Source organism: Leptosomus discolor, chromosome 18 (genome assembly GCF_034619465.1).
Source record: "Leptosomus discolor isolate bLepDis1 chromosome 18, bLepDis1.hap2, whole genome shotgun sequence".
In the NCBI taxonomy this organism is placed as follows: domain Eukaryota; kingdom Metazoa; phylum Chordata; class Aves; order Leptosomiformes; family Leptosomidae; genus Leptosomus; species Leptosomus discolor.
Window position 1 is genome coordinate 2,959,163 of NC_141408.1, and position 11,746 is coordinate 2,970,908.

Consider the following 11,746-nt stretch of genomic DNA (forward strand, 5'->3'; position numbering starts at 1 on the left):
CCTGTTCTGCCAGGGGCTCCTCAGGGAGAAATTGGTCTTTCCTGCTGCTCTGGATTTACATGCACACTAGTGCCCTGTAAATGGGGACATGCCAGCCCTGGGCCATGCTGTACCTTGCAAACTGGGTTTGCTTCATTAGCATCCTTGGTCCCTGCGCTGGGAGCTCAGGGGACGCAGGTGATGCTCCCTGGGCTCAGAGCTGCCGTGGAGGTGGATGGTCCCCACACCCTTCCTCGTTCCTGAGGTCCAGGCCATGGGGCAGGGACCTTCTGGGTTGTTCCTTGCTGCTCTGGCTGGAGATGGGGCCAGCCCTGCTGTGCTGGGTGGGCTCCCCAAAAAAACTGCTCCTGCTGACCTCGCACGTGTCCTGCTCCATGCCAGTGCGGGTGCTAAGGGCCAGCCTCGGGTGACAGCAGGCCCCCGAGCCCATGATGCAGCACAGGGAGAGGCAGGGACTGGCGGCAGCCCCATGAGCCATCGTCCCCTGCATGCCAGGACACGGGAACTCTTTGATGGGTGATTTTCGGTTGGTGTCAGTCTCCTGTCGCTGAGACTGGGATAAGCCTCCCAGCCAGCGGGGACGCACAAGGATCCAGCCCCGCTCCCCTCCCCCCTGCCTCGTATATTAAATTTCACAAATAAAACAGCAAGTGAAGAGCGTCTCGGAGGGAGCCTCTAAAAATAGCCCTGAGGCTGGAGCCTGAATTGTGCAGGAGAGTTTGTGTGCAGCTGTGATCCCTGCCCTCTCCCAGAAATATTCCAGGGCTCAGGGCTGCTTTATGACCCCAAGCTGCGAGCATCAGGCAGCTCTGCAGGGAAATAGCCCCAAATCTCTGGGTGTAATATGAGACAGAAAAGGGGCTTGGACCCCCTTTGCCTGGCACTGATCTCAGCCCTGGCCTTGGTGCAGAGGGGCACGAAGGCTGTCCCACGTTTTGCCAGCTGCCCTTGCCCCCCCCCCCCCCGAGCTGTGGGGCTGTGTCTGCTATCCCCTTTTCCCCCAGGAAGGATGTGGCAACATGTTTCCACTGGTACCCCCTCACCGCCCCAGAGAGAAGCCCATGAAGATGATGTTTTTCCTGGCCAAAGGTGCTGGTGAGGTTGGGGGGAGCCCAGCTGTGCCGTGACCAGTGTTCGGGCTCAGCCAAGCCTGTGTGATCGCAGCCAGACCCACGGAGACACCCAAGTGCTCGCTGGTGTGAGCTGGAGTGGGATTCGGGGCCTGTTTCAAGGAGCAGAGGTGTGGAGAGCCCATTGGCAGCGTGTCGTGGGGACCCGGACTGCGCTCCCCAGAATTGTGACCAGCATCTTCCTCACTATCTCATATGCAGGTAAATGCTTGGTGCTGGGTGTCCCAAAAATGCAGACACTGCAACAGAAATGTCCCTCCCTTGGTGGGGCCTGGCCCCACCCTGGACTGAGGGCACCTGCCGGTGACAGCAGGCACAGAGCATCCCCCAGCCCTGCCAGCCGGACCAGGGGCTGGCACAGCAACGGGGGTGAAGTGATGTGCCCAAGAGCACACCGAGCAGCTGTGTCAGAGGGGGGAAAGGCTCCCTGGGAGGGATCTTACCCTCCTCCCCCAAAGGAATCTGGCCTCAGGGGGTTCCCACGGGGTGGGCATGATGGCACAGATGCTGCTGGGCACCGGGGAGGGAAGGGGTGACGGTGTTGCACCCAGTACACTGCAGGGGGGACATGGGAGGGTCTTTTCCCGTCGGCACCTCCCCAGAGCCCCGGGAGAAGCCGATGTCCCTCCTGGCTTCCTGCAACTCGGTCTGGGCATTCCCTGCCTCCTTTCCCGGGCGCTGCCTCCTTCCCCGCCTGAGCACTGCCTGCATCCCTCCCCGGGCATCCCCTGCATCCCTGCCTGGGCAGAGCCTCCTTCCCGCCCCGGGCACCGCCTGCATCCTTGCCGGGCATCGCTGCCTGCATCCCTGCCTGAGCGGTGCCTGCCTCCCTCCCCAGGCACTGCCTGCCTCCCCGCCTGGGCATTCCCTCCATCCCCCCCCACGGGCTCTGCCTGCATCCCTTCCCGGACGCTGCCTGCCTCCATCGCGGCCACCTCCTGCCTCCATCCCCGGCCACCCCCTGCCTCCACCCTCAGTCACCCCCTGCCTCCACCCCGGCCACCCCCTGCCCCCCGCCCCATTCCCGTGCCCCGTCCGGGCTTTGCGACCCAGCGGCGGCCGCGCTCCCCGCCCGGCGCCCCCCGCCGCCGCCGCCGCCGCCGCCGCCCGGCCCCTCGGTAGCGCCGCGCCGGGCGGGGGCCGGGCCGGGCCGGGGCTCTGCGGCGGGGCCGCCCGCCCCGCACCGGGCTCGCCGCATGGCTCCGCCGCCCGCCGGGGCGCCGCCGGCCCGGGCCGCCGCTGCAAGGTAGGGAGTGGGGGCGGCCTGCCGGGGAGCGGGGGGGGGGGGGGGGCCGGGGGGCAAAGTTGCCGCTGGGCAGGGTCGGGGGGGGGTCCCCAGCGAAAGTTGAGCGCCGGTGCTCTCCGCTCCCCCCTCCCCGCCCCGCCGGCCTGGCGGGTGCGTGTGGCCCCCCCCGGCCCCCCCCCGACCTCCTCCGGGCCGGGGCCGGGGATGCTGCGATTCCCGCCGCGGCGAGAGCATCCCCCGGGAGGGTCGGAGCGGGGGACGGGGTGCGGGACGGGGGTCAGGGCTGGCTCCTCCGGCTGCCCCCGGCTTCGCGGGGTGCCCAAGGTCGCGCCGGGGAGGGCCGGGGCATCCTTCCCGGGAGCGCCCTGCCAGCCTCCGCCCGGCCCTGCCACCCGGGAGCTCGGCCTTGCTCCGAGCGCCCGCACCCCCCCGCCTCGGCCGGTCCCCGCTCCGCCGCCCCAGCGCGGGGCCGCCCGGCTGCGCCCCCCCCCCCCCCCCCCCCCCCGCGCCTCAGTTTCCCACGGTGGCGCGTTGGCGTGAAGACGCCCGTGGGGCCGGGAGCCGCCTCAGGTGCTTCGGGGGGCGAGTCTGCTCCCTGGGGCCGGCTTTCCCCGGGCACGGCTCCCGTGTGCCAGCCCGGAGCGGGGGGCGGCGGTTTTGGGATGGCTCCGCAGTCCAGGGCGGCCCCGGGGGTGCTGGGTGGGTGCTGGGTCTCCCCGTCGCCCTCCGGCCCCGCAGAGGAGCTGGGGTTGCTTCTGCCAGGAGGAAGGGGTTGTGGGGACGGGGTTGTCCCCGCAGCGGAGGGGCCCCCTGGCACTTGCAATGACAGTGCTTTCTGCCGGTGGAGAAAGGCCCCGGCGGCGCCGGGCGGCGGGAGGGGGGTGGTCCTGCACCCCCCATTGCCCTGCGTGTGGCACCGGTCCCCGAGGGCAGTCAGCACCCCGGGTGGATGGCCCCAGCAGCACGGTGTGCCACAGTACCCAGCCCTGGGCACAAACCCACGCTGCTGCCCCGGGGCTGGATCAGGCCCCCGCAGCCCCCAGCCCCGCGGTGAGGAGCAGGAGGATGGTGTGAGCCACGGCCCAGCTGGAGGAACCCCGGGCAGCCTGGCCTCCCCGCCCCGGCGGCAGGAACCTCTTCCCAGGGCAAACAACCTCCGTCGGACAGGCAGGACAGGGTGGTTTGAACCTGCTGCCTCCTGCCAGCTCAGAGACCGATGCCCTGTGCTTTGGGGATGGTTTTGGGGGAAAACAGACCAGAGCATCACAAATTGCTAAAAGCATCAGCGCTTTGGGGTAAAGCACAAGCCGCTCCCCAGCAATGAGAGCGAGCGAAAGTGGGACCCAGCCCCTCACCCTTGCTGTTTCCATCGTGGCTCCTCATTGGGAACCCGGTGCCAGCCAGCGTTTGGGCTCCTCAGACTCATCTCCTGCACCCTTGTGTGTGGGTTATCACCCCATGTTCCTCTGTACGCGTGGGCCTGCCCCAGGGTCCCTCCAGCCTCAGCACATGTGCCAGCAGCTTGTGGGCTCACCCCGTCAGCTGGCTCGGAAATTAGCCTCCATCAAGTTAATTGCCAAACCGCTCAAAGCCTGAAATTAAACATTAAAGCTGTCGCTCACAGGCACAGAGCAATCTCCCCCCTGCCCCAGTAAAAGGCAATTCTGGATGTCCAAGCGGAGGGAAGATGGATTCCCCGGCTTGGGGCAGCACTGGGATGGAGCAGCCGGTGACAGTCCCCACAGGTCCTGTGGGACAAGTCCCCAGCACAGCCTGGGACCCTGCTGCTGCTGGGGCTGGGCAAACCTCGAGCCGCAGACAGTCCCTTTCACAGTTTTCCTTGCTTCAGTACTGAAAGGGCTGAAAGTGCCTGTGACAACCTTCTTAGAGTAAAGCTCACTCGAATCCTGGCTCTCCTTGGCTCTGCAGGTGGGAGCCCCTGAGGGGGACCCTGAGGTCTTGCAGCGCTGAGGCCCCTGCTGGGGACATTGCCCAGCCCTGGCGGCTGCTCCTACTCCCTGAGGACAGATAAAACACTTTTCCATGGGCTCCTCCTTGGAAAAACATCACCTGAAGCAATAGCAGGGTCTGACAGGGTGTCTCTAGGATCTGACCAGGTTCTCCTTGGCCTTGCAGTGACGGGCTGTCCCGGAGGGGAAATGCATCCTGAATGGGGCTGAGGCCCCCTGCGTGGGAATATGCAGCCTCGGCACCGCGGGGCCAGCACCAGGGCAGCGGCCGGCGCGCGGCGGCATGGTGGCAACGTTCAAGATCGCCGTGCTGGGAGCCCAGGGCGTGGGCAAGAGCGCCATAGTCCGGCAATTCCTCTACAACGAGTTCAGCGAGGTCTGTGTGCCCACCACAGCCCGCCGCGTCTACCTGCCCGCCGTCGTCATGAACGGCCACGTCCACGACCTGCAGATCATGGACTTCCCCCCCATCACTGCCTTCCCTGTCAACACCCTGCAGGTAGGGGTGCACCCAGCTTGATGCCATGGCACCTCCACGTTGCGGGGGTCTCTGGTGATCTCAGTGGGGTTTTGCTGTATAACCCTGTGGGAGCCTGGTTCCTCCTCTTCGGGGGATGCTTCTCCCTCCACATCGTGGTTTGCTCGCTAAAAGACAGCACGAGGGATCACATCCTCATGGCCACTGGCTGAGCGGGCCCAGGATAAAGTGTCTTTTAAAGATTTTTCACTTAAAATGATGGCAAATACAGGAGGGACAGTGTCTCACGCTAAGGACTGTGGTTCTGGCGATGCCCACAGCTCTGTCCAGCTGGGCAGTGGATCCCAGAGTGCTGGGATCCAGTTCCGTGTCTGCCAGAGCCGGCGCCAGCAAAGGGCTGGGGTACTGTGTCCAGAGCGTTTGGGCGGAAAACAGGGGTTCCTGGAGAGCTAGACCCCGGTGCACCCACTGCCCAAGCCAGGTAGAGCAGGAACATTCGACCCCTCCCGGGATGGCTGTCACCCCCCCAGCATTCCCTGGGCTTGTCCACGGAGCGCTGAGCCCACCTCACCCCCCCAGCGCTCTCATGTGCTTCCGAAACAGCCCCAGACGGTGCTGTGGGGCTGGAAAGCTTTGCCACCAGTGCTGACCGCTTCAGGGTGGGTTTAATGGGGAAAAGGGGGATTTTAAGCTCATTCCGTAGCCTCATCTCAGGGGCATAAGTTGTGCCACCACTGCAAGGAAAGGAGCTGGAGGTGCCCAGCCGTGGCCACAGCCACGCTGGAGGGCAATGCCGCTGGTGGGGGCACCTCCACAGGAGCTGGGTCCTCTGGCATTTTTAATCATTATAATTATCTTGCTCCTGTGCCTGATGGGGATGGGGTTATAGGGGCCTTGTAGTGCTCCAAGTTTCCCCTGTGCCATCAGGCAGGAGGTGAAGTGAGCGCTCCAGGGGTGAGGAGAAGGTTTAAAAATTAATCAGCGTGTGCAGGGAATGAAAGGTCAGCATGAGAGACAGCCCGAAATAGCAAAGGGTAATTTATTGACACGGCAGCCGCTGTAACATCCTCGATTAACTCCCTGCCTTGCTGTGCTCAAGAGAAGGCGGCTGGTGGGAACAGATGGAGGTTTCCAGGGAAGAGAGGGTGGCCAGAGGGATGGCTCCAAGGGGAAAGGAGAGGACCGTGGTGGGGGATACTGCTCTGCCTGCTGGGAAGCATCGCTGGGCTCTGCTCCATGCCCAGGGGCAGCAGCCCCGCAGCGATGTCCTAGGAGAGGTGCAGGAGACAGTGACTCCCCGACATCCCACTCCCTCGTGGGGCCAGGTGGGATGTGCAGTGCGACCCTCCTCCAGGCCCAAGCATCCCGGGAAACCTTCCCGATGGGGTGAAATCGCTGCAATTTATTAATCTCCCAGGTGTATCAGGACTCAGAGTAACCTGAGACATTGCCGCTTCATCCGCCTGCAGCTCTCTGATACCCAGGAGCGACACAGCATCTCCTCCCCTCGGTGGACAGGAGCAGGGCTGTGTCATGCAGCTCGCTCCCAGCTCCTTCCCTTGCTGCTTGCCGTGATGGAGACCAACCCGCGCCCCGAAACGGTCCTTTCCCACTTCCCTTCGGTCCTAGGTCTTCTTGTTTTGCCCCATTCTGATGAGAAACTCAGAAAGGGGTGATTCACGGTGCTGAAAAGGTTTGCTCGGGGAGAAGTGCTGCCTTTCCTCCTTGGTGCATCTTTCTCCTCTCCAGTGGCACGCAGGAGGGTTCGCGGTGCTGCCTGCATGGGCTGCCTCGCCCGGTACCACTGCTGGGCTGGGGAAGTGGCTGGAAGCAGGGCGGATGTTTGCTCCTACAGCACGGAAAAAAAATCCTGTTATTCCTGGAAACCCGAAGCTTTCCTAACATGTATTTCTTACAGCTGCAAGTGTTGGCTGTGGAGAGGTCAACCCTGACTGCCTCTGCCCTGGCTCCTGATCTCGGTCTTGCAGACCCCGCTCCCAAGCAGCTGTCGCTCCTCTGCTGTCCCCATGTCCCCTCCAAACAGCCCTGCCATCACTTTCCCCTCTGACCCACAGGGCTGCTGGTCTGTCACCCCCAGGCCCACGTGGACAGGGATGGGCTGAGCCCCTCTCAGCATCCTCCTCACCTGCCCTGCCTGAAACCCGGGGAGCATCACTAATTAACACACCTAATTAGCAGCTCTGGAGGGTGAAGCTTTTACATCCAGGGAAGGGGGATTCAGCCCCACTCCCAGTCCACCTCTGGGCTGCTGTGCATTAGGCAGGCTGTAATCCTCGCTCAATTGGGGCTGACAAATCCCGTTATCTCTCTGCTGAATTAATGAGGGGGATAAGGAGTCTCCAGAGACGGGAGTGGGGGGTTGGGGGGGTGGGGGGGGTGGGGTGGCTGAAAGGCTGCAGGGGCGCAGATGCAGCTGTGGCAGGGACGGGTCCAGGTAGAGCAGAGGTGAGATGGGTGCTGGGTGTCGGGGCCGGGGAGCGTGCAGCCCCCTTGCTGCATGCCAGTGTAGCAGCCTCCTTGACGTGCCCAGCCCTGAAGCAGTGCGGGGCGTTCCCCGGGCACGGCGATGGGGCTGAGCCAGGATTGATCCCTCTCTGCACCTTGCAGGAGTGGGCGGACGTGTGTTGCAGGGGCCTCCGAAGCGTCCATGCCTACATCCTGGTCTATGACATCTGTTGCTTTGACAGCTTCGAGTACATCAAAACCATCCGCCAGCAGATCCTGGAAACAAGGTAGGGACTGCTTCGCCGGAGGGTGCATCCCCCCGCGGCTGCCGGCAGGGCAGGACGGCTCTCCCCGGTGCTCCCCTGCTTTTGGCACCAGAGATGAGATATTACAGAAGGGGACAAAGCCCCTTTGCAGGGCTGGAAGCCCAAAAGCAAAAGCAAACCCGGACCCGAGGGCAGGAGAAGGAGCAGGACCCCCGGCAGGTATCCCCTGTGGGCGAGGGCAGCCATCCCTGGGAGAGCTGGCAGAGGGGGGGCCGGCCATGAAGAGGGACAAGGGGACAGGCCAAGAGGAGGTACGTCCCTCTCAGCAAGCCAAAGCCAAGAGCCGATTTGGGACACGTTGGGGTCTGCGGGCTGGTGGGTCGTTGCGCTGGGCCCCATCCCCTTCCGTCCTCCCTCACCACCCCCCTCTGGCCAGGGTCATCGGCACTTCGGAGACGCCCATCATCATCGTGGGCAACAAGCGGGACCTGCAGAGGGGCCGGGTGATCCCGCGCTGGAACGTCTCCAACCTGGTGAAGAAGACGTGGAAGTGCGGCTACATCGAGTGCTCGGCCAAGTACAACTGGCACATCCTGCTGCTCTTCAGCGAGCTCCTCAAGAGCGTGGGCTGCGCCCGCTGCAAGCACGTCCACACCACCATCCGCTTCCAGGGGGCCCTGCGCAGGAACCGATGCACCATCATGTGAGCTCCCCCCTGCCCTGACGGATCCCCCTGTCTCCCCAGCCATGCCCCCACGGCCGCCTGTTCTCGGGGACCGCGGCTCCCCGACGAGCGCTGGCGTCACCGTTCCCTGTGGGGGTGGTGCTGCGGTGGGAGCTGTGCTGGAGGTACCGCAGGGTTTGCTTCCCCCCTGGCGCTGGCACCCTGCGGTGACATTTGGGGACGGTGCGCCTTGGGTGGTGCTGGGCAGGGTGATGGGGCCACTGGCAGGTTGGAGCGGGTGGGTGGCCGGGCTGCCTGGAGGTAGCAAGGGGTGAGGGAGGACCTCAGCTACACGCCCGAGCCCTCCCTGAGCCCCTGGCGCTTGGGGCCAAAGCCATCCCGGGGGCGTTGTATCTCTGCCATGCCTGAAACACCATGTGGCACTGGGGGGGTGAGGGAGATGTCTCAAATAGTGCCCAGGGGTCGGCTGTCAGGTCCATCCTTGCCGGCTCCTGCCCCGGCATCGCAGGGGCAATGTTTGCTGCTGCCTGCTGTCACCTGCCCCCCTGGAAGGAAATTGCCCAGCGCCCGTGTCCTGATGCACTGGGGGTGGCTCCATCCCTGGGGCACGGTGGAGATGGAGTCCCATCTTCCTCCCGGCAGAGCTGGGGTTTGTCCCCTCAGAGGGCAGAGCAGCCTCTGGCAAGAGGGCAGGTCACACGGGCTCTCTTCTGGCTCGGTTGGGTCAGATTTCCAGGTGGAATTTCTGGATGAAAGCAAGAAAGGGGAAAATAAATGAATAAATAAAGCTCCCATCCTGCCCCTTACATCTCCCTGGGGCGCCAGGAGCTGCTTCCCCAGGGCTTCGAGTCCCCCTTCTGCCCCAGTTCAGCCAAGGAAGGCGTCTCCTCCCCCACCAGCCTGTTGAACACCAAATAATCTTAAAACACTCCTCTCCGGGCAGATCATCCCTCTGCTACCTCGCGTCCCAGGCTCAGTGGGTGACCGGCTTTGTGCACCTCCCACCCTTTGGGTCCCCCGGGCCGGCAGTCAGCCCCCCCACATGCCGTCGCACCCCACCAGTGGTGCCATGAGGCGGGTCCCACCCGCACTGGGCTTTCCAGTGGCGATGCTTGACGCTTGCCTCCCCCCACATGAGCCGGCGGCGGTGCGAAGGCAGCCTCCGAAGCAATAGGGAGCTGGAGTTGCATTTCCAGTTGCATTCCTTGGTTTTTTTTCTTAATTCCATGCACATCCCTAATAGGAAAGCGAGCCCCCTCTATTATTTTTTTTTTTTTAATTATTTTTTAATCTTTTGTCTCGTTCTTACACCAGACTTGCAGCTCACCTGCATCTTGTCCTGCAGGGTGGGCAGCAAAGCCCAGACCGCATTAGCAAACAGTGTTGGGGCGTTGTGTTGGCGATGGGTGAGCGAGAGGTCGAGGGGGTTGTGGTTCCTCCTTCTTGGCTGCTCCCTCCCCATGAGACACAGGCAACGCCGTCCTCAACTCCCCCGAGGCAGGATCTGAGGCCGGTCCATCTTCCAGCAGAACCATCTCGGTGATTTCTGGTGTAACCAGGCGGAGCGGCTGTTCGGCGCCGCTCTGGGCGGTACAGCCAAAGGCTGCCAGCCCCATCTCCTCCCCCACGGCCAGGTTTCCACCCCACAGAAGCGCCGCTGTGCTCTCGGCAGCACTTTCTATCACGAGTAGGTCCAGCTGAGCTCCGGCATGCTGCATCTCACCCCGCCAGCCCTGCCGAGGCCATGCACTGCCTTGCAGCCCCAATGCTGTCGGGCTGGGGGGAGTGTGTCACCCTGCTCCTCCCTGCCCACACCAGCAACAAAACCCTGATCCTCTTGCTCCAAGAAAATAAAAGGAAAAAAAGTGAAAAGGTGATGGGGGGGGACACGGGTCTGTCGCAGGTGGCTGCGAGAGCCCTGGCCAGGGAAGGGCAGTGGCATTCATCACCATCCCTTGCCTTCAGGGCAAACCCGCCGGCCTCCCCAACCTCATCTCGTCAGGATTTATTAACACGTGTGAGCCCACATGACCCGTCTCTGGCTAGCTTTATCCCTCCAAATTGTTTGAGAAGGAAACGCCTTGGTAAATGCTAATAATAAAGCATTTATAAAGTGCTCCAACATACACATATCAACGACTAAGCCAATACATTGTTTGTTATAACCCTGTAGCCTGCAGTTTATAGCACAATTAGTTACAGGTTTTTATAGCATCTATTTAGTATTTTGGAAAAAAAAAGGTTATAAATATAATTGTTATATTCTATTGTACTTTATAGACAGAAAAAGTTATATTAGTAATAATAACCCTCACTGCTTCGACAGCATTTCCCCGCTCCCGAGAAAAAGAGGGCTACAAAGAGCTACTTTCCCAAGAGCCCAGGAGGGGGTAGGTGGTGGCACCCGCTGGGTGCAGGCAGGGAAAGCGGGGCAGGGAGGTCCGGCGCGTGGCCAGGTCGCGGGGACTGGAGCAGCCGGGAGCGCAGCAGCGGCTACGAGCGACCCGCGCCTCGCCCCTACTCATACCCTCAGAACGAAGAGTTACCGCTCGCCCAACGCCACCCTGGTCCTGCTGAAAATAACCCACTCCTGAGCCTGGGAGAGGCTGCGGATGTCCCCGCTGCTGTCCCCAGGGCGGCGCCGGGTTCCTGCCCCCATGCGCACGGTGCCACGAGAGGCGACGCCTGGGTTGAGTCCAGCCCCGGCAAGGATGCTTCTCTCTCCTCCTCCTCCTCCCACCCCGGTGAGCATCCCAGTTGCCTGGACTTGGCTTTCCTTTTCCCCCTGGACTTCTTGTTGGAAATTCCCAAGGTGTCTATGCCGCCTGTAATGCCCTGCACCCTCTTCTTTGAAATCAAATTAAAAATCAGGTCTGTCCCCGCCCTCCTTCTGTACCTGCCTCGCTGCTCTTTGCCTGTGGTGCCAGATCGCTCGCCACCCCACTGCAGCTCTTGCAGCCCTTCTGGGGGAGGCAATGGTGGTCCAGGGTGGGGGGGATTGTTTTCTCCTCTGCAAAATGAGTATCTTTGCAAGCAGGTTTTGCATCCGCAGGACCCCAGCACTCGCCCTTGCTGCTGGTTGGCAGGCATGGGGGTCTGGCTTCATCATCTCTTGGAAGACGGGGCTCTTCTGGCCCCACTGGGGCTCTTGGAGGGACATTGATGCGCACAGAGACGGCAGACCGGCAGCATGAATTCCCTTCACCAGCTGTGACCACCCCATCCTCTCTCCCTCCCACCCCACGCAGAAAAGATGCTGAAAGACAAGAGCTTTGGTATATCTTTATTGCACAAACAGCATTGCCGGGTCCGTGGCTGCAGGCTCAGGAGTGCAGCGGTGCCTGCAATGAGCTGTGGTGACAGCCATCACCACCGAGGTGATCACCAAGCCCACCACCCCCTTTGCCCATAAGGAAGCCTGCAAGGGTCATCTCCTCTGACAACCCCCCCACCCCAACTCAAACACCCATTAAGGCTCTTGGTGCTGTAAGACATGAGGATCATT

General features: G+C 62.5%; 1 protein-coding gene across 1 annotated transcript; it reads left to right on the plus strand.

Moving 5' to 3' along the window:
* Positions 1-4,629: 4,629 nt before the first annotated feature.
* On the plus strand, positions 4,630-11,072 carry RASL10B (RAS like family 10 member B). The gene is made up of 4 exons (XM_086475350.1): positions 4,630-4,845; positions 7,453-7,577; positions 7,993-8,259; positions 11,030-11,072. The coding sequence occupies exons 1-4, from the start codon at positions 4,630-4,632 to the stop codon at positions 11,070-11,072; spliced, it is 651 nt and encodes a 216-aa protein (XP_086331476.1).
* Positions 11,073-11,746: the final 674 nt, after the last annotated feature.

What these genes read in the sequence shown, in the direction of transcription:
- RASL10B (XM_086475350.1), top strand. Translation starts at nt 4,630, where the DNA reads ATGGTGGCAACGTTCAAGATCGCCGTGCTGGGAGCCCAGGGCGTGGGC. An exon ending in TCCCTGTCAACACCCTGCAG is followed by an intron (nt 4,846 to 7,452) that starts GTAGGGGTGCAC and finishes TGCACCTTGCAG; the next exon opens with GAGTGGGCGGACGTGTGTTG. An exon ending in AGGAACCGATGCACCATCAT is followed by an intron (nt 8,260 to 11,029) that starts GTGAGCTCCCCC and finishes CTTTTCCCCCTG; the next exon opens with GACTTCTTGTTGGAAATTCC.